Source organism: Gekko japonicus, unplaced genomic scaffold (assembly GCF_001447785.1).
Source record: "Gekko japonicus isolate JY-2015 unplaced genomic scaffold, Gekko_japonicus_V1.1 scaffold950, whole genome shotgun sequence".
Lineage (NCBI taxonomy): Eukaryota > Metazoa > Chordata > Lepidosauria > Squamata > Gekkonidae > Gekko > Gekko japonicus.
Window position 1 is genome coordinate 578,347 of NW_015163630.1, and position 27,819 is coordinate 606,165.

Consider the following 27,819-nt stretch of genomic DNA (forward strand, 5'->3'; position numbering starts at 1 on the left):
AAAGGTTCGAAGGGTCCTTTAGTCAATGCAGAAAGGACCGTATTGAGTTTCCACGTGGGAAAACGGTGCTTTTGAGGTGGATCTTGAAAGGTCGCCCCTTTTAGAAAACGGCAAACATGGGGATGTTGTGACACGGGCATACCCAAATAACGAGGCAGGACAGATGCCAACGCTGCCATCTGTTATCTCAAAGTAGCCACATGAAGCCCACCGGATCTACCATCCTGAAGAAAGTCCAGGATGGATTTAACTGAAGGGTGCAATGGGTCAACCTTCTTTGTCCTGGACCAACGGACAAAGGCTTTCTATGTAACGTTGGATATCCTGGAAGTCGAGGATTTTCTGGAAGCCATCATAGTCTGCATGACTGGTTCACTGTAGCCTAGCGTCCGAAGTTTGCTCCGCTCAACCTCCATGCGGTCAAGCAAAACCAACCTGGATTGGGATGTGAGATCGGCCCCTGTACCAGCATGTTCTGTGAAACCGGCAGGATGGAGGAGCGATCGACAACTGTTGTAGAAGAGTGAACCAAGGCCGACGAGGCCAATAAGGTGCTACTACAATGACTTCCGCTCTCAGTACCTTTATTCTTCGAAGAACTCGTGGTAACACAGGTAGATGGGGAAACGCATACAGTAGTCCCACAGGTCACAGTGACAGAAGGGCATCCATCTGCTCCACAGCGGGATGATGATACCTGGTGTAAAACCTCTCCAGTTGGTAATTGCTTGGCGACGTGAAAAGGTCTACTTGAGGAATCCCAAACTTGACTTGAATCAATGAAAACATACTGTGATGCGAGGACCACTCGCTCTCCTGGATGGACTGTCGGCTCAGCCAATCCGCCTGAATGTTTATCGAGCCCTTGATGTGCTCTGCCCGAAGAGATAATAAGTTGATCTCTGCCCATCTCAATAGGGATGTCGCTTCCCGATGTAGGGCTAGGGACCAGAAACCTCCTTGCTTGTTCAGGTATGCTTTCGCCGACACATTGTCCATGCGGACTAAGACATGATGGTCTCGTATCTGAGGTGTGAAGTGCTGGAGAGCCAATCGGATGGCTCGAAGTTCTAACAGGTTGATTGGCAAGCTCACTTCTGCCTTGGACCATGTTCCTTGGACCGGAACTTGTTGCAGGGTGGCCCCCCAGCTGGACAGGCTGGCATCCGTGAATACCTGTAACTGGTCTTGTATCCAGAAGGTCTTGCCCTGGGTAAGGTTGGACAGGGAGGTCCACTATCGAAGGCTGGTCTTTACCTGGAGGGGTACCTTTAAGGAGAACTCCGTCTTTAAGGTGATGGCCCTCTGGTAAGGGCGCAGGAACTTCTGGAGTTGCCTGGAGTGGAACGTCCCCCACTGGAGGGTATCGAAGGCAGCCACCATAAGGCCCATCAATCTGGTGAGGGATGAAAGGGACGACGTCCTTGCTTGTATTATCTGGTTGGACAATCCAATCAACTTTCGCGCCTTGGCAGTGGGAAGGTAGAGCATGGCTTTTTGAGTGTCCATTATCACACCCAGATGTTCCAGGCATTGGGACGGAATCAAATAACTCTTTCGTTTGTTGATTATGAATCTGAAGCTCTGCAGACATTGTATGGTCTTCCGGGTGTCCTTCAATAATTGCACCTTGGAGGGAGACTGTATCAAAATGTCGTCCAAGAATGGGTGGAGGTGAATGCCCTGTTCCCGAAGGGACACAATCGGATGAATCAGGGTCTTCGTGAATACCCGTGGGGTGGAGGACAGACCGTAGGGAAGGGCCCAAAATTGCAGTTGTTCCTCTCCCACGCAGAACCAGAGAAACCTTCTGTGCTGTGGGTAAATCGGGATGTGAAGATATGCTTCTGTCAAGTCAATGGAACAAAGGAATTCCCCAAGTAGAAGGGATTCCACGATGGACCTTAACTACTCCACGTGAAAGTGTTTGAGGTGCATGTACCTGTTCAGGTACTTCAGATCGCTGGTAATGTACACTGACAATTTACTGTCTTGCTTGGCTTCCATATGGACATCGTGGGCAGGTTATGCACTTTTTAAAGCTAACTAAAACTAACTCCTCTACATGCCCTCCAAGTTTGGTGTCTCTAGCTTGCACAGGATCCATTCTATACACTCCTGAACTTGCATCTGCCAAAATGACAGCTGACAGCAATTTGCATAGGAGCACATCCTTACCATGCAATCCTAAGGAAAGTTAAACCTTTCTAAACCCACTGACTTCCACAATCTTAGAAGGGTGTAACTCTGTTGTTGAACAACTTTCCTTATGTGCCTGTGTGTGTAAGTGTGTATGCACCTGGAAGTCATGGCGACCTCTGGTGACTGATCCCTACTGGGGGCCTGGAGGATATTCAGAGAGGTGGCTGAATAAAGCCTGCCCCTGCCTCCTGATTGCTGGTATTTCCAAGGAGGTCTCCCATCCAAGTACTTGCCAGAGTCGACCCTGCGTAGCTTCCAAGATTGGGCTTGCCTGGTCTATCCAGATCAGGGTTAATATAGTTTTCCTTGATAGGCTCACTACAGATCAGGATGTGTAATCAATTTTTAAACAGAACTCCCTACTAATTTTAGTTACAGGATCTAAAAATTGATACATAGATAACATGATGGAATACAGTGGGGACAGAAAAATCGCTTGGACAAATAGCCAGTTACATAGCATTCCACTTATTTTAAAGGAAATACAAGTGGAATACCATAGGCCAAGTTAAAATTCAAATGCTTTTATTGCTATTTATAGAAAGATAAACAGTTCAGAAAAGAGATAACTAAGGATGAAACCAATGTAACACTTGTACACTCGGGTGGCTGTAAGCGCCACAGGATACAAACACAGCCTGTGGTTATCTTTGTCCTCCAACTCAGTTGAAACAACAGGAACTCTTCCTGCATAGCCATGGGAGTTTTAACTATGGGGGATATTTGCAGACAGAGATACCTCAAAAGTTCCATTAGTGGATGGTTGTGCTCATTATTTCCACCCTATGACAGAAGCAGCTCAGAAGCCCCTCAAAGCTATCCACAGAATCACAGTTTAGCTACTCTTTAGAGCTACATATCAGACAGCACCAGAATTCTGCTTCAGTACTTCCTTCGAAATGCAGAGCTTGCTTCAAAACTGTAGACTCACTCTCCGTGTAAGCATTCATGCCATTTAGAAATTAAATATACCAAAGGGTAAAAAGGTAGGCCTCATGTCCTCTTCTAAAAACCTTCGAAGAGTGTAGCAGCAGCTTCAACAAGCATTAACTAGTGCAAGTCTATTTAGGATTGCCGAGGACACACAGATTAATAAAGGCATATTATGAAAGATGGGGATGGGGGGGGGAGGAGGAAATCACACATACATCCCTCTATTGTTTTAAAAATAGTTAAATAAGAAGTGTTCAGGGAAACTGATGTGGGTCAAGCAATCTATATTGTAATGTACCAAGAGATCCTCTGACACTGATAAAGCCTCTGGAAGGAATTGGCTGAGCAGATATTATGCCATAGAGGGGTGATGCATGCACAAGAATCTATGGGTGGGTATCATAAACTGAGCTGCTTAGCTGCTCACGGACAGAAGAAGGAGACACTTAGGGGGAAAGGTAACAGTAGGAACCCCAACTCCATTTTTGGAAATTCCTGGAAATTTAGGGGTGGAGCAGGACCTCAGCAGATTATAAGGCCACAGAGTCCATTTCTCCAGGGGAACTGATCTCTGCAATCCGGAGATCAGCTGTAATTCTGGGAGATCTCCAGGCCAGAGACTGCCAAAATGCAACAGGCTAAAGGAAAGGCTGGTGCCTAAAAATGAGATTGGGAAAAAATGTACAGAAGAAGTATGGGAAGCCAGGAGGACCTCTCTCACTCTGACACAGTTTCCCAGGATCAAATTATACAATACATTTGGCCATGAATCGGGCTCAGGTTCTCCTGACCCAACTCACTTTCCCCACAAGGAACTTACTTACCCAAGCACCACAAGGATTCAGACTGGGATCACAGCACTGAGGAGGAGGGACTCTAGCCTTCCCTTCCATATACACACGAACGATTTTCTCAAGCCAAAATGACTCCGGGGGCAGGCCTTATTTACTGTGTTGCAGGACTACATGGTGCATTGAATACTGTATCTGAAGGACCAGTGACAGCACACACAAAAACCCCCCAAACCCAACAACATTTCAGCTCAGGAAAATGACATGTAGGTGAGGCTGGAGTGTCTCCTCCCCCAGTGCTATGGTCCCAATGCAAATCAAACCCTGCAGTGCTTGGGTGAGCTCTCCACAGCTGCAGTGTGGCTGTAGGGTGAGTTGGGGTAGGGAAACTCCAACCCAAATTGTGGCCAACTGTATTAGGTAGTTTGGCTCTACACATGACAAAGAACACAGATTGGGTCCAGAGACCCCCACCCTGTATCCTGTGTTTCAGGTCACAGATACTGCTTCAGCCCATCGGAAACCACGGAGGATGGAGCACCTCCTTCTGGGGCCCATAGAATTGGACCCACTGGTCCAATCTTTTTGAAGCTTGGGGAGATTTTTGAGGAGAGGCACCAGCAGCTCTGCTGCAAATTTGGTGCCTCTACCTCAAAAAACAGGCCCCCCCAAAGCCCCAGATACCCCCAGATTGATTTCCATTATAGTCTGTGGGGCCCACACACACACTGTGGGATCCGCACAGGCTACAATGGAGCTGGGGGGGAAAGTTGTGGGTTTTTTGCACACCATTATTATGCCTTTCAGTATGGTCTGTAAGCTGCCTTGAGTCACAGGGAAAAGTGGGAAATAAATATTTGAATAAATAAGTGGTTTGGGTAGGTTAATAACATTTAAGCAGCTTCCTGTTTTTTAAGTTAGGCAGGGTTCTGACAGTGATTTTTCCTGTAGAAGTGAGCAGTGACTTGTGAAAGCTCATACCCTGCCACATATTTTGTTAGTCTTTAAGGTGCTACAGGACTCTTGCTCTTTTCTACTGTTCTTCCTCCATTATACTTGACCTGTAATGCTAGTTGTCATATTTCACTAAAAAAAAAAAAAAAACTAAAGTAGACCCCAAGTGCTGTTATGTTTTCTAAGGCTCAGCACAGGGTGATGGTCTGAGGGAAGTCTACCAATATAGTGGACTGGGGCAGATAGACCCATTCTCCAAAGGCCAGGTCTACCAATATAGTGGAAAGGGGTGGGTAAGATTTGACTTGATTCTGTTTTCTCTTATACTGTTTAAATTATTCATAAAATATAGTTTAAATATAACTTAAAATAATTTATTCTGAGATTTTTACAAGGTTATGGAAATAAATCTTCTAAAAAACTAATTTACATGATAGTCAAATGTAGACTCGCTCACAACTTTAATGCTGCTAGTTTTTTTCACTCATGAGGTAGAATTTCTGCTCACAACACTGTGGAACTTAGAGGGAACATTGATTCCTGTATAACAATCACACATGAGTTACAGAGTCTCCTCAGTCTCCCAAGATACAATTCAGATCATGACCACGACATGCATGAAGGCATGGCTTCAGCCTTCACCACCGCACTATTTTCCCAACCTGAAACAGCCCAGAGTGGGGAGGCGGGGATATCTGTTAGTATGTCAGGGAAACCCAGGAGTGTACATGGGTACTCCCAACATATTGGTTGAGAAAATGCTACAGGAAGGATAGGGGGGGGGCGCTTAAAAGAAAGGGCAGAGTGGTAACGTTCACATACCAGGAAGAGCAGAAGTGAATAACTGCTTATCAGTTTGAAACAGTGAGCCAGATCTTTGGCTGTAAGCCTCAATTTTTAACTTTAAAAAGTGTGAAGAGACTATTCCCACTATTATTGGCACAAAACATGTCAGTCAACCAGGGTGTGCTATTTGTTCCAGATGAATGTATGTATGATTTCATTCAGGTGTGATTTCTTTCGTATGCCTACTTATTCCTGCAAAGTTTATCTGGCAACTCAAAAAAGCAAGAGAGGCTTGAAGAAGGCCTAAAATGCAATCCTTTCTAAATGGATTATCTGTGAGTGCGTTCACCTGTAATTTGCAATACATGATTATGCTTTTCAAATCTGTGTAACTTACTACAACGACGACGGGTGTGCGGGGGTCAGACTGACTGTTCGCCCAGACAAAACCTGCAGGAGAGGCTTTCTGTGCACTAGAATTTTAGCATAAGTTATCAGCTGTCTTGACAACTGCCATAGCAACTAATGTTAAAAAAGGATGCTGAGAATTTAGCAACGAAAAAGAAGTCATAAGTTTTGAGTATGAAGTAAAATGCCAAAGGAAGCCTCCATATACAGAGGAAAAAAACCTCTAAATACCAGTGCTGGGAGGCAACATCATGAGAGAGCCTCACCCTCCATGCCCCATTTTTATTTATTTATTAGATTTATATCCTGACCTCCCCGCCAGGGCAGGCTCAGGGCGGCTAACATGGCCATAGGCATTATAAACAGTAGAACAATAAGACAATATAATAGTGTAACAATTTAAAATCAAACAAACCATTTAAAATGCCATTCACATAAGACAGCGGAACTGTCTTGAACATCCACCATTGGGAAAACAGCAGCTGCTGTCAGGCTCCTTAGGGCTTAAGTTCTTTCATACGGGCATAGACGTCAGGCTGGCAGCCAAGAGTAGATGGTAGGGCGTAGTATTCAGTTAGAATGGTAAATCATTTAGTGTGGCATCTCGAATGCCTGGTGGAAGAGCTCCGTCTTACAGGCCCTGCAGAATTTCAATAAATCCCGCAGGGCCCTGATGTCCTCGGGGAGCTCGTTCCATCAAAGTGGAGCTGCCACAGAAAAGGCTCCAGCCCTGGTTATGGCCAGCCTGACATCTTTCATGCCCTCTAGGGCAACTGCTTGGCCACTATGGGAGACAGGATGCTATACTAGAGGGACCACTGGTCTAATCCAAAGGAATCTTATGTACTTAAAATAAAAAAAAGTTGAAAGAAAAGAAGACTGTACAAGTGGGAGTCAGGATACAGAGAGACATTTTGCATTTCCAGTGTTTCAAGAAACACAAGAAACATCCAGCTATATTAGCTTTCGTTGCATGAATTACTACAGATTTGCCTTGGCAGCCAATAACCAGCTCACATGAAGACCTCTGAGCAATCTGCAGTATACACACCAACAAACATTTACTTGGTATCTGAAAAGAAATCACACTTCATTAGTTTACTTTATCAATCTGATTTAGGCTGCTTCCACACAGATTTTTCCCTGCATGGGTTATGGGGAATACCCACTGTATTGGGGAATACCCAGATAACATCAAACTCAATATGGGCATGCCTTGTTTGACTCCCAGGCTTAAACATGAAAATGTGGGCTGGCTGCAGGTAGGTCATGCACTGCTCTTACCTGCAGCCACTAGGGAGAGGGGACACCTTCCCCTCTTCAGCCCCCCTTTCTCAGCAGAGCCATGCTGTATCACTGCAGACTGGGTTACAGGCTGTGGGAAGAGCACCCAATTGATACCATGGTGTGCTTTTGCACCATATGTAATGGTAGAAGGTGAGGCGGTGGCAGGGTACACATATGTGGGCATAGACACCATTCCTGCCTTGCATGCTGCTGCAGCATCTTTCCACATCCCCATGTAGAAATGGTTTTACAGTTCCTTCCGAGGGAAAATCAGAAACAACCAGGATGTGAAAAACCTGGTTGCCCTTTTAGGTCCCTAGACCAAGACTTTACTGGCAATGCCCATTCTGCATTTTTGGGTGCGTGAAAAAATGCATTTTGGGGTGGAGTTCTGAACTGAGTAAAACCTTCACTAGGTGTTTTCAAAAGTTTTTCTCTCTGGACAGAGAACGGGCAAGAGGAGGGAAAACAGGCAGGAGGTTCAATTGCTTTCTAGCCTCAAGCCTCAGCCACCCTTTTTAGAAATGTGAATAGGTCTAGCAAGAGACAATAGGATGGTCAAGCCCCCCCCCCTGCACCCCAGCAGGGAACAGAGATTTGGGAGTATTCATTACTAGAAGGACTTCAGGAAGAAACTTCTGGAGACTTTGGGAAAAGCTTCTTTGACCCAGCCTGACCTGGTCAGTGGGTGGAAAAAAGAGTGGTGATAAAAGTCCTGGGAGCGAGGAGAAAGGCTCTGGGGTGCTGATTCCATCAAAGCAGACAGAGCTCTTAACTGCAGTCTGGAGGAGGAGGCCATTGCCATGTGCTGGCCTGCAAACCTGAAGGAGATTTGAAGGTAAATGGAACTCCTGTAAAAATGTGTACCTTTCTAAGTTAAGGAGCCTGCCTTACATTTAGCATCTGATAGGACATGTATAGAGAGAGGGACAGAGAATTGCATTTTACCCTTTTCTTTTGAAACCCTTGCTCAGTCTGGTGCTGTGCTAAAAGTATGCTTGTGAACATTTTCTTTTTAATAAATACTTTGTAACTTTTCATCCTGGCAGTGGTTCTCTGTACCACACAGACCTCCACCTTCTTGGATATGCTATTTTCTATGGAGCGCCAGGAGGAAGGGGAGGGCAGTCGGTTTGCAAGTGACTACTCCCCCAGTGGCACACAAGGCAATAAGCTGTTCCTGTGGTAACCAGGTGTTGGGTAGCAGGAGATGCAGAGGCGATGCCTCAGAACTTGGAAGGGAAGTTGGAAGCCCTGACCATCCCAGTGTGGAATTCCTACAAAAGTCAGGTGGTGGTGGTGGTTAAACAGAGAGAGAGAAAAGCCCCTCCTGGTGTCAGTAAAACCTTGGAGGGCAAGATGGAACAGGGCCTGCAGGTCAGAGAAGGACTATTCTGCCACAAGGTGTATAAAACTGATACAAGGTTTTCACAATACAGATTTGACTCATGCTTGCACATTGCTCACAAGCAGCTTTGGTGCACAGCATGTTCGCCATTCAAAAGGACATAAACCTCTCTTTAAGCAGTTTAACGCAGACGCCTGAATCATTGCTTTGCATCAAAACACAATTGGTTCAACGGTCCATCTAATCACCTCTTTTCTTTTGTAGATTCGCCAATAATATTCTTAAAACCGCTGCCTGTTAGGGACTCTGAGCCTGCAACAGCAAACATGCGGTCTTAGTGCTGTTAAATGGGAAGTTATGGACATTCTTCCCTGCAACTGTGTTTAAAAAAAAAAATGGTGAAAGAGCTTTGTGAAATGTTTCAGGCAAGGAGGGCATTTAAGGAATTCTGTTGTGAAACATGGCCGTCAATATTCAGAGGAGTTTGCAGATTGTACAGAGCAGCAGCAAGTTGCAGTGTATAGGGTCCAACTGCAGCTTCTTTACCAAGGCCATAATCCTATAATAAGCCGCACTACACAGAAGCTAAGTGGCGTACTCCAGTATTTGAAGTGAACATCAAACAATGCCACTGAAGCACTCCAGAGAGGGGACTCCATTTGTGTGTTAATGAGGAGTTCAGTCAAAGGACATTCAGTTAACAATCATATTCCCATTGAAGGTTGATGCGACTGTGCTAAACATCCCATTGCACCCTTTATGGTTATCTGCAAAAACTTGTCCCTATGCCCCATCCCCATTCTGTCTATTACTCTCTGGGGTTTATACAAACCCCTGCTTTGAAATGGGATCACAGATGTGCCATCTATTCACCAGGTTCCAAGTTTACTCAATCATAGCTCATTCATAGCTCAAAATACCATAAGCAGTACAGTCCCATCTTGCCCAGCATGGTATATGCTGGTTGGTATCAGCTTTCCAAGGTCATAACTCTTACAAATCTTTCCCAGACAGGCTGCCCAAGATCCACTGCTAGAAATGTCACTGATCAAACCAGGAACTTCATGCACACCAGGCACTCTACGACTGAGCTATAGTCCTCGCTAGGTACCTCGTGATCACTGCGAAATACAGTCACAATTGCAACACATGGAAAAGGGTGGTGTTGCTCATGGCTAAACTGTGGATTTAACTGTTTTGTCCCAAGGTCTTCACCATGCACTGATCTATAGGACTGTGTACTTTAACCAGCTGATGAATGAACAAAATTTTTAATCACAAAGGAAAACTTAGCTTAATTGGTGGGGTTGGGCTTGAAAGGTACACAGACTGGAGGAACTTTTTTTCTTCTACTAAATTATGACAGTGTTAACTAATAATGAGTTTTCCTTCCTCCATACAGGCAAAACTAGCAATATTTCAGGTTATAAATCATTAACAACAACAGTTAATAGACGACTCTCAGCAGAAATCAACTTTAGTGAAGTTCTTCAGCCTGGATCCAATACTCATGGTCTGACTTGTTCATTTATAAAAGCTGTTTGGGCCTTATTGCCCTAACCAGGGCCAGCATCAACATGCCCCAAGATGGGACAGCTGCCAGAGACTACGATTTCTGGCAGGGTCCACTGCCACCAAACCCCTCCCTTCTTCACCATCCTGTCAACCACCTGCATTCCTGGCTGCACATTCTGCCCAACACCACCAGGGAAGGTATGCAGGTGGTGCCAATACCTGTAAGCACGGCAGTTGGAACAGGCATGTGGGTGGGCAAGGGAAGAACAAACAGGCAGATGGGTGGCACGTGGATTAATGGGAGATGGGAAGGGGGGCCCTGGCCATTCTCTGCCTCAGGCCCAACAACTAGAACTGACCCTGATGATAACATAATAGGCCATATTCCACATTCCAATTTCCAGATAACACTGAATATAATATAATAATATTGAGATATCATATTGAAATATAATATACAAGACAGGGACCTGCGATACTCGCGGGGGGGGGGAGTATTCACAGCGGCTCCCATACAGAAGCAGCACGAGCTCCACATGGAGAAGGAGGAAGCAGCCACAGGTGAGCCCAGCCGCCGGGCCCGCCAAGCCTGCTCCCCCCCCCCAGCACAGCGGTGAGGCAGAATTCCCAGTGCGTTCTCTGTGCATGCGCAAGCAACACTCTTTTACTTTTTGGGAGATTTAAGTATCCCCTATATAGTTTTTTCAACATTTCAGATTTTTCTGCACACCTAAGGAGTGCCCCAAGTGTGCAGGAAAATCTCTATGTGTTCCTGATGTGCGGATTTAGATATCCGCACAGAGGGGGCATCTTGGCTATTAGATATATAGATAAGTGAAGACAATGGTGCCGTTTGGGGAGAATTTCTCTTTCCGCCCCCCCCTCTCGCCACTCTCGCTCTGTGACTTTCAGGGGGATTTAAACATCCCCCCGATTTTTTTCCAAAGGTTTCGCATTTTTGTGCACCCCTGGGGACTGCCCCAAGAGTGCACAAAAATCTCCCTGCCCCCCAAGTCGCCCCGGAGCACGGATTTAGCAATCCGCACTCACGGGGCGATTTGGACTAGAAATGAGCAGCAGTTTTTGTTAAGAAATTGTGCCACTTTCTCAGTCTAAGAAAGACACCTTATATTGAACGCCAAATATACAAACACAGATCAATGAAAGTAAGTAAAAGTTGGAAGATGAATGAACTAATTCTTTAATTGGTTGACAGCCCAGACAGACTGCATTCAGCAGCCAAAATCAATGCCAACCACAACTAAGGTAGATGCTCCAGCCTCAGGTCTCCCTGTTGTTATTTGGCAACACAGAGACTGGAAAGCAGATGGCCCCTCTCAAACAGAAAAGAAAAAAACAAATGAGAGAAATTCAGCTACATTCTAGAGCCTTACTAGGAGAGGGGGAAATTAGCAACAGTACGTTTGTTGCAAAACAAAAATAAATAAATAAATCCTTAAAGTTCCACTTTCACATGGCAAGGATTCTCCATTCTCCATTCATTGCTCCTATGAATGCAAAGGCATTTGCATTGGCAATGGAGCATCCACACAGGAGCATTCTGTGCAATTTCCCACACACACCCCATTTCCCCTGCAGTTTTTCTCTACCATGCCACTGGAGAACTTTTGATGGCTTTTAAAAAAAACCCAAACTGTAACTGCTATAGTGCTATAGCAATTACCAACCTCCCCCCCCCTTCTAAAACCCTCAAAAAGACCACTGGTGGCATGGCTGGGCTGAGGGAAAGGAAGAGATGTTGATGTGGGCAGGACCTTTAAAAATGCATACTTTCCCATCCAGACAATGTGCTATCACATTTGGGTAGGGTTCTTTCTTAAAAGGTTGAAGTAAACCAGGTTCCACAACGAGCATGCTAAGGACAGGGGAAGCATACAAAGTGGATGGTTACAGGATGACCTAGCTTGGATGCTCTCAAACACAGCGCTCCCATTTGGAAGCCAAGGTGGGAGAAAACATCCTTGTGGAAGCAACTGAAGTGCCATGAGAGCTGGTGTGGTATAGTGGTTAGAACGCTGGGACTAGGATCACAGAGACTCATCTTCAAACCCCCACTCTGCCTTGGAAGCCTGATGGGTGACCTTGGACCAAGTGCAGCCTAGCCTCTCTCACAGAGTTGTTCTAAGGATAAAATGGAGGAGAGAAGAACAATGTTTTGGGTCCCCAATGGAGCGAAGGGTGTATAAATAACTTAAATAAATAAATGTCTCCCTTTAAACCACCAGCAGTGGCCTGCGAGAACGCAAAGCTTGTAACATCGTACATGGCTGGCATCATCATCATTATTTTATTTATTGTTATTATTTACTTATCATGACTGCCTAAAGGGATTGTAGAAAGGGAGTGTGGAAAGGGGTAGCCATTTGTTGAATCCAAGCATTTTAACCATTTTAAAGAACCAGCATGGCGTAGAAGTTAAAAGCAGCGAACTCCAGTCTGGACAACAGGGTTTGATTCCCCACTCTTCCACATGAAGCCTGCTGGGTGACCTTGCACTAGTCACAGTTCTCTCCGAGCTTTCTCAGTCCCATCTACCTCACAAGGTGGTTGTTGTGGGGAGAGGAAGGGAAGGCGATTATAAGCCACTCTGAGACTCCTCAAGGTAGGGAGAAGTGGGGTATAAAAACCAGCTCTTCGTTTTTTAAAAAAAGTATTTTAAAAACTCTTCTGTTGGTGACAATGTACTGACTGAAGGCCTGGTGAACAGAACTAGACAGAAACTGCAATTGTGGAAGAAATGCCACCTTCAGGTTTGAATCAGCACAGAGATATCAGTTTCAGAAAGATCCTAGGAAGGGTTTTTCCTTGTGTGGAAAATTTAAGGCACCTTGTAAAGGTCTGAACAACAAGGGAATCAAAGGTATTAAAAAGATAGAGAAAGCAATTTATAATAGCTAATTAATGGTTCTTTTTCAAAGTGCTCCTCTAATTAAGAAAGTTACTTTTATACTGAAAGTGGTGCAAAAGATCCATGAGCAGTCACCAGAGAACGTCTACACTGCATGTCAGAATCCACTGTGCCCGGTATCCTCACAATTCTTTGAAGATGGAATTAAAGGGTCAACCTTAAAATGAGAAGCTCCAATAGAGCTAAGAGTAATATTGAACAGATCATGTTCTTCTGTCCAACCAAAGTCAACTAGCTCCAGTTGAGGAGACATGTCAGCGAGTAGCAACAATATTAAACAGGATTCCAGTGACAACTTAAGGTTGATTTCACAAGACAGTGCTCAGCGGAAGGGGAACACGGACCCAGCTCATGAACAATCACAAAGTCATACATGACTTGTGTGCTATTCTCACTCTCCTTGTGAGCACTGTCCCTGCTCTGGATTGGAAGTGTGGCAGCACACAGAAGGAGCTACAGTCTTCTACCCCGCTTTGCTATTCAGAACCAAATTGAACTATCTGGCCAACTGCGGAAAACTATTATTCCCATGCATCATTTCAGGGTGACAGCATGGGTGGATGGCTGAAGTTCCTTCTGTGCAACTGTTTGTTCCCAAGCTGGAGCAGGAACAGAGAATATGAGAATTGAGAACAACATACTAATCACATATAATGGTGTAGGTGTTCACAGGGTAGGTCCATGGTCCCCCCCCCGGCCGTGAACTCTTTCTCATGAAAATCGACCCTTACAGAACAGCAACATTTATTCTAGCATAACCTTCTGTGAGTCACAGCTGACTTCAGCAGGTGCGTTGGAGTATACATCCATTAGATCAAAGCTTTCATATTCTCAATAGAAAGGCAGGAGAAGGGTGCAGATGTTACAAAGACAGATTGTTTTAAAACAAGATCTAATAAAATTAATGCTTCAGTCAGAGTGAGTGAAGGCCATCCCCAACGGTTCTTAGGTCAACGAAGAGGATAAATGTAAAATCTAGTGCAAAAGGTAGCAGACACTACAGGAAGTTATAGAAGGATATGCGAGATAGTAGCATTCCTCGGTGCTGATATTGTCTATATCCTCCTGTCACTTCCTGTCGTATTTGCTTATCTGGCACAAGATCTTATGTTGATCCTACTTTGTCCATCTAGGTTCTTCCGCTGGACTACATTTTATTAATCTATCCATCTGGAGTGACACGCAGGGCTCTTTTTGTAGAAAAAGCCCAGCAGGAACTCATTAGCATAATAGGTCACACCCAACAGCAGAAACTCATTAGCACATTAGGCCGCACCCCCATGTTACCAGAAATGTGGTTATCCAGCCACACCCACCTTTTGCTTGTTATCCTGTTTACCTTGTTTGTTGTCAAAACCCAGGGCTTTTTTGTAGCAGGAACTCCTTTGCATGTTAGGCCACACACCCCTAATGTAGCCAATCCTAATGAGTTTCTGCTGTTGGGTATGGCCTATTATGCTAATGAGTTCCTGCTGGGCGTGGCCAACTTGGGAGCCAGCCGGAACTCCGTTCCTGTGCGTTCCTGCCCAAAAACAGCCCTGAGTGACAGCAATTGTCACATGAGAAGAGAGATGGTATCTACTTTACAGTACGATAAATGGATCTCCTGGTTACTGCTGCAAAGATATGAGGTTGGGTTCTAAGCACAGTGAGCACAGCAGAGCAGAGCAGAATTCCCCCTTCTCCCACGGCAGATTGTTGTGGATCCATGAAATGCAGCCCTGGGTGATATGTGGAGGAATGGTGTGGGGCACTACAAGAGAATGGTGAGAATGGCGTGGGGAACAAGAAGAAAGGGTCTACAGGGAAAGGAGAGAATTGGGGGGGGGAAGCCTCCCTTGAGCACACCTGTCTTCGTGGATGTAAACCATGTTGGAAGATGATTGCTGGGAAAGCAAGACATAAATATAATAAACACAACTCATGCAAACAGAAGAAGAATTGTAATCCATCCCATAATGTTTGTGCAAGTCCCTTCTTGGATTTATTTGTGCCTTTCTCCCTGCACAGAGATTACACAGTTGGCACACTGTTTATCAAGATTATTTCAATCCATTCACTGTTCCTTTCATCTTGCTTCCTTCCTCTTGCCCACCTATCAATCTTCACTTTAGATGAACAGATTTTTAAGTAGGGATTATTCTTGTTTTGCTTCCCTGCAGAACTGAGTACAATGAAACCTAAGCCTGTGGCTGATACAAAGCAAATAAACAACAGCATTTGAAATAGGATATCTTAAAGCTCCAACAGATTTTCTTTTTGGAGCTTTTCCCTGACAAATGAGTATCAAATCTAAGTGGCATCATAAATACCAAGCAGCATAACTCTTTCTCTTTGTGTGTGTGTGTGTGGGGGGGACTTTCCCTGAAGCACTTCAAAGTAGTGGATGTGTCCACATGTTCTCATGTTTGAAGTCCAGATTGTTCCTGGTTCTTTGATGCTTACCAAGATGCCCTAATGAAAATGCATCTTCATCAAATATCCCCAAATAAGTATCGCTTAGGGGGAAGATGGAGAAAAAGAACGAGAAGAATTGGAACCATGGACAGTTTAACAATTCACAAGGAAAATAAAGGAGATCCCTGCCTTTTTCCCCTCTAAAGGATTGATAACAGCTGTGAAGGGATGGCTCATACTCTCAATCCAAACCCAGGCTTTGTGAGACTGTAACTTGCCTTTAAAAGATCAGTGGTTTCCTTCACAACCAGCTTGACCCTCAAGCTAATTCTCAAATGCATGCACATCACTTTCTCTCTCTTCAGTCAATAAAGCAATGCACAGTGACTTGCAGCTGTATTTTTTATTCAGGTAAGCTAAAAACACTGCATTTGAAGAGATGCCTTGTGTCATAAGGCAAAGAAATTAATGCAGCATCCAGTGTAACTCTACTTCCTAATCTCCACTAAAATCCTTATTAGGTAATGCACACAACATGATATCGCCCCTTACCTACACTGCATCCACACACAGGTGTGAAAATGAACCCCACCACAGCAGCAGCAAGCAGTATGAGTACAGGCGGGAATGGCCTAGGGTTGTCAACTCTGGGCTGGGAAATTCCTGGAGACTCAGGAGTTGAGCCTTGGGAGAGGAGGGACTTCAGCAGGGTATAACGCCATAGAGAGTATCCCCTCCAAATCAGCCATTTTCTCCAGGGGAACTGATCTCTGTAGTTTGGAGAGCAGCTGTAATTCCTGAAGATCTCTGGGCTGCACATGGAGATGGGAAATCCCAAAACAGCCTCAATACACTCCAGTTCCATGCACCACCAATCCTCCCCTTTTCCCCTGTAATGTCTGCACAATAGTGTAACAGCAATCAAACTGGGACCCTTACCCAATGGACCAGACCCCACCTTTCCCTTCACTTTGTTCCCCTCCCTACTGAGCTGCGTGCATAGCCAGGAAGCACAGCTGGGGGAAGGGAACCAAAGGACTAAAGGGGAGGGGCAAATGGTGCATTGTAGCAAGCTGCCCCACACCAATTTAGCTCTACCACATCTCCTCATAATGGCACTGCAGGAAATGTCCACCTGGATGGTTTCCTGCAGCCAGTACTAAGCTTCCCCTTGAATCTGGGGGGAAGGGGCAGGTTTGTTTTTTGTTCTCTGGATTAAAGGGACAAGCTCCAAGGACACCCAAACTATGTTCAGAATGAGAATGGTGTCATATGTGGGGGAGCCTTCCTGCTCTCCACAGTTTTGGGGGTAATTCTTGTGTGGAAGGCAGTCCTACTGCTCCTAGACTGAAAAGGGAAAGCATTAGCCCAACTCTTTTGGCTTGATGGAGCCGCAAGAATTCCAGGAGGAACTCGAAATAAATGAGCCGTGTGTGTGTGTGTGTGGAAATCATGATTTTCTCATAATCAGTTAGCAGAATCATATATAACCTTGGCACCAAGTCCAGGAGTCTATGCATATTTTAATAGTTTATGAATTGTTAACATCAGAAATGTAGAAGCTGAACAAGGACAATTGTATTTTTCAGAAACTTTTGCCTCATTGTAATGAAATCCTTCCTTAAATCATCTTTTATTTTTTTAAGAACTCTACTATGCTCAGTCATACTATCTAAAGAGGGCTTTTTTGTCAAGACCATTTACAGCTTGATACAGGAGATGTTCAGCTTTAAAAAAAATGACCTGGGGACATCTTGGATGGACACAGGTTGGGTAGATGGAATTTGGAGGATTTTTTTTTTTTAGGGACTGCCACAGATTTAACACACACATACAAGACAGAAATTTTTTCTGTTCTGAAAATGAGATCTCAAAATAGAAATAGTTCCATTAGAATTTAAAAGGCCTATTTTAAAAAGATTCTTAAATTGGTTTAACTGCAAATCAGTGCAGTTACAGACTCTCACCTTGACTGAGAGGAAAGAAGACCATTTGACGAGGGAGGGGTGGGGAATCAAGACAGGCTGACAGCTGATAACATCTACAAGGAGCAGCCTGTTGAGTGGTTGGGAATGGGACGGCAGAAGAGGTGTGTGATAAGGCAGATCTAGGAGTTAATTCACAGCACCAGTTTAAGGTGGGGACAGGATTACGTTCCCTTGCATGAGGTAAATTGGTCTTGAGATAAGAATCCCCATGTTCCCATCAAGAGACATCATAGTCCCACAAACCTTCTAATTTTTCCTCTGTTTTTCTTGTTACTCAAGATTTAAAACCATATAGATTTTAGAAGGTCTTTAAATGTAACACCCCTGATTCAGAAGAGCTATGTACGAGTCCAGTACATTTGAGAGTCAAAGCTCCCTTCGTCAGATGCCCCAATTCACAACCTGCTCCTATTTTGTTCCTTCAAAACTTTCTCCTAATAGCCCACACAGAAGACGTGAAAATGAAATGTCTGTGAACACTAGGAGAAAAGCCTTTTATCTTCCTCACTGTATTTTCCTCCACACTTAGACAACATCATTATCTTCCCTCGAACAAGCCAATCTGTAAACCTTAAAATTTGATTACCCCAAAGTATTTTGTCCCAGTTGAACAACATGCCTAACAACTGAGGCCGATGGGGAAATATCTGGGCCAATCCTACTTTCATCTCTCAGGTTCCAAAGAAGCCTGTTGTATAATATTTCATTGTTCAGACATGGCATTTCCTTTCAAACCATCCTAATGCTTCTAATGGATTTAATGGCAATTTCTGTCCTAGTCTAAACTATGTTCAAATCATATTTTGACAAAAGCAAAACAGACTTGCCAATTGAACAGCACAGCAGCAAAAAAGGAAGCATTTATTACAAATAACCTCCCAATTGCTGGGTCCACAGCACATTCATATTTACTCCACTGAAATTACCACCACAAAGGAATATTATTAACCTTAATCAAATCTTGAACAATCCCCCCTCAAAATCTCAGAAATCTTAACACAAAAAATGAAATGGGCTGTGGTGTTTTTTACTTAAAAGTTTAACCACCGGTGTTTTTGTGCTCTGAAAAAGCACAGTTTTCACATGTATGAGAGTCCTCACCATCCCTAACTAACAAATATGAGAGTATGTTAAGCAGGGCTTTTGCTGCTGTGGCCCCCCAAGACTGTGGAATTCCCCACCCAAGGATAATTGCCTTGCATTCTCACTTTTGACCTTCCAGAAGTTAGTCAAGACTATTCTGTTTTGGAGGGCATTTTATGATTTGACACCTTGACTCATTTGCGTTTCATCTACCAGTTCCGGCGCTCATACTATAGGATTCACTTTTTATTGACTCACTTGCTAGATTTCACATTGGCGGCCTTGCTTCTATGACTGTTTTGTCACTGGTTTTTAGTTGTTGCTGCTCTTGCTGATTATTTTTTTGGAGTTTCTTTTTTTTAAAAAAATCTTTGCAACCCCCAGGGCATGCCTGCTTAACAGTGGCACCCCAGACCATTTTCTCCTCCAGATAGAGGTAGTTCTTTCCAAGCAATTGAGGTGGGCCCAGAACATTTTGGCAGTGGGGTGGATCCTACTACTCCCTGTGCAAAGTTTATTAAAATATTTATATCCCACCTTTCCTTTTGGCCCAACTTTGGAGCCTTGGAGGAAGATCCTGTTAAGTTGGAGGAAGGTGACTTGGAGGATGGCTGTGACTCAGTGGCAGAGCATCTGCTTGGCATGCAGAAGGTCCCAGGTTCAGTCCCCAGCATCTCCAGTTAAAAGGATTAGGCAGTAGGTGATGTGGAAGACCTCTGCCTATGACACTGGAGAGCTGTTGCCAGTCTGAGTAGACAGTACTAACCTTGATGGGCCAATGGTCTGATTCAGTATAAGGCAGCTTCATGCATTCATGGCTGCATCTATCCCAGTGCTGCTTTCTGTCATTGCCTCCTGGACCTATGGAATGGTCAGCTAGGTTTAAGGCGAGCCTCTGAGGCACTGGAAGAAGTGCTGGGGCTCGGCTTGCTTCCATGGGTCTGGCAAAGTACAACCTTGCCCCACATACACATTTTGTTTGCTGGCACATCACTATCTTCACAGCTAGTTTTCTGGTATGTGGGTTGGCTTTAAAATTTTGAAATATTTTACTTTGTAAGCCACCACGAGTGCTATCTTCATCACAGAAAAGGAACAGACATATTTTCTAAGTGAACCCATTTCCATGCTCATAGCCAATATTCTTTCAAACCAAGGTAACTTTACCCTGTCTTTACAAATCTGACTTTATTTTATTGTCAGGGGATGGCTAGGAATTTGTGAAAGCCCTCCTAGGAAATGTCACTCGTCTTGCAGAAACTGTTTTGATCTCCTTCAAAAATCCCTCAAATATTTCATCCTCTAAAGTCACTTTGAGTTTTTCTTTAGGCAAAATCCAGCTGCAACCCCAGGATGTCCTGAATCCTCCTGGGAAATTCAGACAATCTCTGAGAAATTCTGTAAGCCTCGTCTAAATTCCTTTGATCACCTTCAGAATTCTTCAGACATTATGCCTGAGCAATAGCCTTTGAGTTTGCTTTAATGAAACTTTGGTCTCAATTCTAAACATGTAATTATTGCTAAATAATTCAGTGTGTGTGGTTTTTCCCCTCAGATCACGGGCTACTATTTTACTTTCTAGAAGATATTTCTGTCCTCATGGGGGGGGGGAGGGTAGGAAGAGCCACTTTGTGGTGACTTTTCCACCCAAAATATGATACAAGTTGACCTTACAAAGTTCATGCACTGAGAATATAGAGGGAAGGGATTTAGACCACAGCCCAAGGAAAGAGGGAAGTACGGACACCACTGGAATGAGGGCCAGCACGACACCAAACTGAGAGTGGAGGAAGATATGGAACCCACACCACTCTGTGAACTTCAATCCCAAATAACTCCCCTCGTCACTTCTCATCAGACTGTTCACACACACCCAGCCCCGGTGCTTCACATCAGCCGGATCAAAAGTTTCTGTTAATACCACAACCAGTAATGATCCTGTGCAGAGCTTGGCGCTTTTACAACACCTATCAAATCCAAGGGGAGGGGTGTATGTGAACTCCAGAGCTCTTACCTTCCTCAACATCGTTCCTCAAGGAAGCCTCCAGCAGTGCAACACTGGCCTCAAAAGAAACCTTCTTGTGGCTGATCACATTCCTCCTCTTGTCATGTTTTCTCTTCTTGTGCTGCATCTCCTTCTCGTACTGCGCCCACTTCTTCAGCTGCTGAGCCCTACGCTTCTGGGCTGCCCGGAGCCGCTCTAGTGTTGGTACCTTATCCAGCAGCTGGAGCTCTGTCAGCAGGTCCATGTGGGAGTCCATTGCCTGGGCAGATTTCAGAGGCGAAATGGGTCAGCCTCACTTCTGGCTGGACTAGCAGCCCAATCTGGGCACCCAGAGTAAGCTGCCCAGGACTAAGAAAACATTCTGTGGCTGATCCATGGATAGCACTTCCTAGAGTCTGCAGAACACATGGTGGGATTCTAGAGAGAAGGCCAGAAAACAATAAAGTAAGGTTAGTGCCACATCAAACCCAAACCAAGTTTGTTTATTTACTTTCTTCATTTATACTCTGCCTTTCTCCCCAATGGGGACCCAAAGTGACTTATACCATTTTGTTGTCCTCCATTTTATCCTCAAAATAATCCTGTGAGGAAGGCTAGGCTGACAGTATGTGACTGGCCCAAGTTCACCCATTAAGTTTCCATGGAAGACTGGGAATTTAAACACTTGCCTCCCAGATCCTAGCCTGTTGCTTTAACTACTACACCAGGCTGGATGTACATATACTACAGAGCAGATTTTCTGCAACCATTCATGTGGCTCTCTCTTCTGGCCTGTGTATCATACTTGATTATACTGACCTTTCAGCTTAATGTCTATACCTGGGAAAGTTTTAGAACAAATCATCAAACAGTCAGTCCTTGAGCATTTAGAAAGGGTGGCTGTGATTACTAAGAGCCAGTTTGGGTTTCTCAAGAACAAGTCATGTCAGACTAACCTTACCTCTTTTTTTGATAGTTACTACCTTGCTGGATCAGGGGAATGCTGTGGACATCGTTTATCTTGATTTCAGTATGGCTTCTGATAAGGTTCCACATAACATTCTTGTTGATAAAATGTGGTTTGGATCCTATTACTGTTAGGTGGATTTGTAACTGGTGCTTGTTAATGGTTCCTCATCCTCTTGGAAGAGGAGTGACAAGTGGAGTGCCTCAGGAATCTGTCCTGGGACCTGTTTTGTTCAACATCTTTATCAATGATTTGGATGAAGGAATAGAGGGAATACTTATTAAATTTCCAGATGATACTAAATTGTGAAGGGAAGCAAGCAAATACCATAGAAGAAAGAGTCAGGATACAGGATGATCCTGAAAGGCTGGAAAACTGGGCTAAACAAATAAAATGAATTTCAATGGCGATAAATGTAAAATTCTGCATTTAGATAGGAAAAATCAAATGCATAAGTATAGGATGGGGGAGACTTGTCTTGGCAGTAGTATGTGTGAAAAGGATCTAGGAGTCTTAGTAGACCCTACATGGAACATGAGTCAGCAGTGTGATGCAGTAGCTAAAAAGGCAAATGCTATTTTGGGCTGTATCAACAGTATAGTGTCCAGATCACGTGAAGTTACTCTGCTCTGGTTAGACTTCACCTAGAGTACTGTGTTCAGTTTTGGGCACCACAATTTAAGAAGGATATAGACAAGCTGGAACATGTCCAGAGAAGGGCAACAAAGATGGTGATGGGTCTGGAGACCAAGTCCTATGAGGAAAGGTTGAAGGAGCTGGGTATGTTTAACCTGAAGAGGATATAACTGAAAGGTGATATGATAACCATCTTCAAGTACTTGAAGGGCTGTCATATAGAGGATGATGCAGAGTTCTTTTCTGTTGCTTCAGAAGGCCGGACCAGAAACAACCAGAACCAACGGGAAGAACTTCCTGACAGTTAAAGCAGTTCCTCAGTGGAACAGGCTTCCTCGGTAAGTGGTGGGCTCTCCTTCTTTGGAGGTTTTTAAGCAGAGGCTAGATGGCCATCTGACAGCAATGCTGATTCTGTGTACTTAGGCAGATAATCAGAGGGAGAGAAGGAAGGGTTGCATCAATACTTAGTTCTCGGGGCCCTTTCTTACATGCCCAGGGAAATGCTGATTGCCACTTTGGGGTCAGGAAGCAATTTTCTCCAGGCCAATTTGGCCAGGGATCCTGGAGGGTTTATTTTATTTTATTGCCATCTTCTGGGCATGGAGCAGGGGTCACTGGGTGTGGGGAGGAAGGTAGTTGTGAATTTTCTGCATTGTGCAGGGGGTTGGACTTGATGACTCTGGAGGTTCCTTCTAACTCTATCATTCTATGATTCTCATAACATTCACTCTGGTCATTTTCAGAGGTCCTGCTTCGGTTGCTCCCAATGAAGGCTAGACTGGTGGCAACCCAAGAAAAACCTTTCTCAGTTGTGGCACCAAAACTTTGGAACTCTCACCCCAGGGGGATAGTTAGTCAGCAGGTGAAGACTTCTTCGTTTTGTTTGGCATACCTTCGATAACAGTTATTCGCCCTCCTCCTTGGTTCCGACATTGTTTGTTTATGGGTTTTTATTTTACTATTTAGAATTTCAAAAGCTACTCTTAATAATTAAAAAAATATATGTTTGCCGCCTTAGGGATGCAGCAGATGCTGATTGCGCAGAACGGCTGCATAAAAGTTTTAAATAAATAAATGAAATAAGTACATTTATAACAATTTGAAGTCATGATCTACTCGTTCTTCAAAATTCCTGGCTTTTATTTATTTTTCAAAAAGGGGTAGAGACTTTTTAAATTCTATCACCACAACAAAAAGGGCGGAAGGGGAGGGGAGGGAGGGGGGAAGGAGGAAGGAAGGAAGGAGTTCAGAGGAAACAGTTGATCACAACAAAAAACAATGTTACAGCACAACAGTAATTACTGGTTTTTTAAACGAGTTCTCTGGTAGCACAGCAGGAAAAATATTTGCCATCAGGGGATACTGAAAGGAAAATGGTGTCAGTGTGGTAGGGATGCCCAGCCTCCTGCTGGGAGATTAGAATTACAGCTCATCTCCAGACTACAGGGATCATTTCCCCTGGATCAATTGGATGCTTTGGGGGCTGGACTCTATGGCATTGTACCCCACTGAGGTCCCTGACCTCCCCAGGCTCCATCCCCTAATCTTCAAGAGTTTCCCAAACTGGACCTGGCAATCCTACCCCCCACCCACACTCACACCCACCCAGACACACCAGTGTGTTGGAGACCTGGCAACCCTACAGTGTGGACAAAACCTTAAAAAATAAACAACTTCACATCCAGATGATTTGCTCATATGCCTGGACTGCATCTCTTTCAGAAAGACCATACAAAACTAGGTTTGAGAACAGGCTACCACTGATGGGGAAAGCCTGGAAAGTTGACATCACATGGATGCTCCCCCCTCCCCAATAAGATCTTTAAAGTTCTGAAGCCAAGGCAGAGAAAAACCTCTGGCCACAGTTTCCACACGAACAAAAAAATCATTTAAAAACAAGTATACTAAATAGTACCTACAGTAAATATTTGGGGTTCATAAAACCTATTGAATATACTTCACACTCAGGTAAAACGTACTTTGTTTTGATTTGTAATACATATTCTGTTCTATTTTGGGAGGTTGAAATGGGAAGCCATCATCTTCTGGGCATGGGACAGCAGTCACTGGGGGTGTGGGGGGGAGGTATTTGTGAATTTCCTGCATTGTGCAGGTGGTTGGACTAGATGACCGTGGAGGTCCCTTCCAACTCTATGATTCCTTCTCAACTCCATTTATAATTTTAGCACAATTTGAGGCCTTTGGCTAAGGAATAGTTGTAGAAAGAAAGCAGAGACAGAAAGCATTGGAAAGAAACTGGAAGCACAAAAAAAATACAGGAGCTTGCCCAAGGCCTCTTCTCGTCTGAGGTCTCCAGCAAATCTCAGCATATATTCAGATCGAGTTCTCACTTAGGTGGTCAGTCACACAAATCCCAGTCTACCTACAAACGTGGTACATCCTAGAAACATACTGAATACCCCAGCATACAAAAAAAACCCAACCCACCCCCCATATACAAAATAACTACTTGAATGGTGGTGATGGAAAGCACCATAAAGTCACAGCTGACTTATGGTGACCCCATAAGTTTTCAAGGCAAGAGACATTCAGAGGTGGTCTGCCATTGCCTGCCTCTGCATTGTGACCTTGGACCTCCTTGGAGGTCTCCAATCCAAATACTAGCCAGGGCTAACCTTGCTTGGCTTCCAAGATCTGGTGAGATCAGGTTAGTCTGGGCTATCCAGGTCAGGGCAATACTTTGCATACACAAATCTAAATGTCTATCCTCGTCTCCTCCATAACATGCTAACTTTCTACACAGGGAATGGGGGTGGTGTCTGGTGAATAATTCTGTCACATGAGCCTCCATCTGCCACCAGACATGGTACAGTCCAGAGACAAGCTTGCCTCCTGAGAGAATGGGACCATATTTTCAGAGCTTCACCTACATAAGACCTGAACATGTTGAGCACGGTATAATGAAGGCTGCACTTTTTTACATGACTGCTGTGCCATGATGATGTATCTGCCTTAGAATTTGGCATGAATTAGGTCACCACCCTTCTTGCACAAGCAGCCGAGATCAAAACAGAGTTCCCATTTCACACAAGCCACGTGCAACAGCAGCTTTAGAATGACTTAGTTGTGCCCAACAATTCTGGACCATCTCCTTGCAAACAACAGCCGTCTCTGTTATAGCTGCTCTTGGTTGTATAACAGCAGCATAACACCAATATATTTACTTAATATTTTTGTCATCCCATTCTCTTAGGTTAAAAAAAAACTTATGAGGCAGTTGACAACAATAAAATCCTACTAGTCATAATCTAACAAGACAAAAATAGCAGCAGAAACCTAACAATAAATGGAATGTCATAAAACTGGTCAAAAATCCATTATTAAAACTAAAATTTCCACTTTGCAGAGGTGCAAGTGCTAGCAGAGAAAAGGGGGGGGGGGTCTGAATAATAATAAATTCTACCTCAACAGTCCACAAATGCCCCAGAATTTTTTTAAAAAAGTTTTCTCCTTATACCTAAACTAAATCTCATCAAAGGTAACTCTAGGCACAATGCTGTGGGGTATTACAAGCATAAGGTACAGTGTAAGAATACCAGACATTAATCTGGCTTCCTTAAGATCTCCAAGAGCATCCTCCACATTGTATTTCAATTTGGGATGTCAAGAATGTGTGATGTTTGCATTGCTTTAGTTCCTCAACTGAGGATATAATCAACAGCAGGCAACAGTGTCTTTTTCTCTGCCTGAAGCAAACATCAGGCTGCCAGATGCAAAATGGAGAGGGATGGACATCTGGGTCTGTTGCATTCTGAAATTTCTGTGGAACTTCAAGAGACAAAGGAAAGATCTTTCTCAGGGAAAGGAAGGTATAGAAAACCATACTGGGCCATTATTCAATACTGAGTCACAAATACAGTCCTTTGTGTTGCATGGCTGCTTGAGGAGGGGTCCTTGAGGGCTAAACCAGAAGTGACACCAGGCGTTCTTCAAAAGGACCTTCCAATAGGTTTTGTTGGTTTTTTTTAAAAAAAGCAGGCACTGGACACTCTTCTCATGAAACTCCCACCACCACCTTTGGTTTGGCAAGGCAGTTATTCTTGCATGTACAGGTTCTTCAGAGCCAACAAATCTTTGACGTTCCAATGGTCTTTGAGGACTTTGCTTACCACAGAGCTGCTGGTCAGGGCCCAACTACCTGTTATACTCAAACACTTGTGCACTGGGAATCCCTTGCTGAGATGTAATTTGCCACTCCCCTGGGGAAGCTGGATAGTGACTGGCTATACATGTGGGGAGAGGTTAGAAAGATATTTCCCAAATGGGACAAACAGTGGTTCTGTTTCAGGTCAGGAAAACAGGAACCCCCTCTAGAGAGCACATTCAACCAGTGCTCTGTCAGCTGCATTGGCTTCCAGACTGCAGACCGGATTAAATTCAAGGTTCTGGTATTGACCTTTAAAGCTCTTAATGGTCAGGGACCAGCATACCATCGGGACTGCCTATTCTGGTATATCCCCCACAGAGCACTACACTTGAGTGACCAAAACCTACTGGTGGTCCCCGGCCCAAAGAGGCTCCAGCTATCCTCAACCAAGGCCAGGGCTTTTTCAGCCCCAGCCCCGGCCTGGTGGAGAAAGGAGGAGGAGGAGGAGATTGGATTTATACCCCGCCCTTCACTCGGAGTCTCAAAGTGGCTTAAAAACTCCTTTCCCTTCCCCTCCCCACAACAGACACCCTGTGAGGTGGGTGGGGCTGAGAGAGCTCTGACAGAAACTGCCCTTTCACGGACAGCTCTGACATTCTTCCAGGAGAGATCAGGGCCTTGAGGGATTTAGTGCAATTCCACAAGGCCTGCAAAACTGAGTTGTTCCACTGGGCCTATGGTTGAAGGCAGTATGGGGGTCTCAATCAGTAAGGTCTAATGGACTGGCCTCCCCCTTCCCCCCTTCCCTTTTGTTTTCCCCTGCCATTCCCCTTCTTCAATGGGTTTATGTTACCTTGAATTTATATAACTGATCATATTATATTGTATGTATTTTAGTGTATCTTACTGATTGAATTATTTGATATTGGACATTTTAATTGTATATTTATAAGCTGATGTTACCTGCTCTGAGCCGGTCTTCGGGAGAGCGGGATAACAACAACAAGAAGAAGAAGGCACTGTATGGGGGGAAGGGAGGCTTAATTACCCCTCTCTACAGGTACCAAAGTCCCAATCTGAATTGGGTCCTCAAGGACCTGAAAACTAAGTTTCAGCAAGAAACTCCCAGTACACTCTTGCTTGATAGAATCCAAGGAAGTTGTGGCAACAAGGTAAACCGCTCTGAGACCCAGTAGGGGGGTCATGGGCGGTATAGAAATCGAAATGTAAAGTTAAAAGTAAACACATAGGTAGGCCCTCAAGAGAAGATGCTTACTGTACATCCCCCCCCAACTCTCCCATCCCCCCCCAATGGAAAATATATCACCCGATGCTCAAATTGCTCTTCCTCCTGTCCCTTTGCATTGCATGGGGAGAGTGCATCATGCCGTGACCATGTGGTTTATTCTTTATCATCTAGAACTGTCCTTTTTTTAAAAAGAAGCAGCCACCATAACTTCACCCCCAAAGGGAAACTGTGCACTTTGGATGCTGTCTTCTTTT

General features: G+C 44.4%; 1 protein-coding gene across 2 annotated transcripts in view; it reads right to left on the reverse strand.

The window, feature by feature from the left end:
• Positions 1-20,954, reverse strand: part of PPP1R16B (protein phosphatase 1 regulatory subunit 16B) — a 113,705-nt gene extending 92,751 nt beyond the window's left edge. For both annotated transcript variants that reach the window (XM_015407532.1, XM_015407531.1), the window contains exon 1: positions 20,636-20,954. In XM_015407532.1, the coding sequence (XP_015263018.1) occupies positions 20,636-20,882 (247 nt within the window). In that variant the 5' untranslated portion in view covers positions 20,883-20,954. The remainder of the gene's footprint in view (positions 1-20,635) is intronic.
• Positions 20,955-27,819: the final 6,865 nt, after the last annotated feature.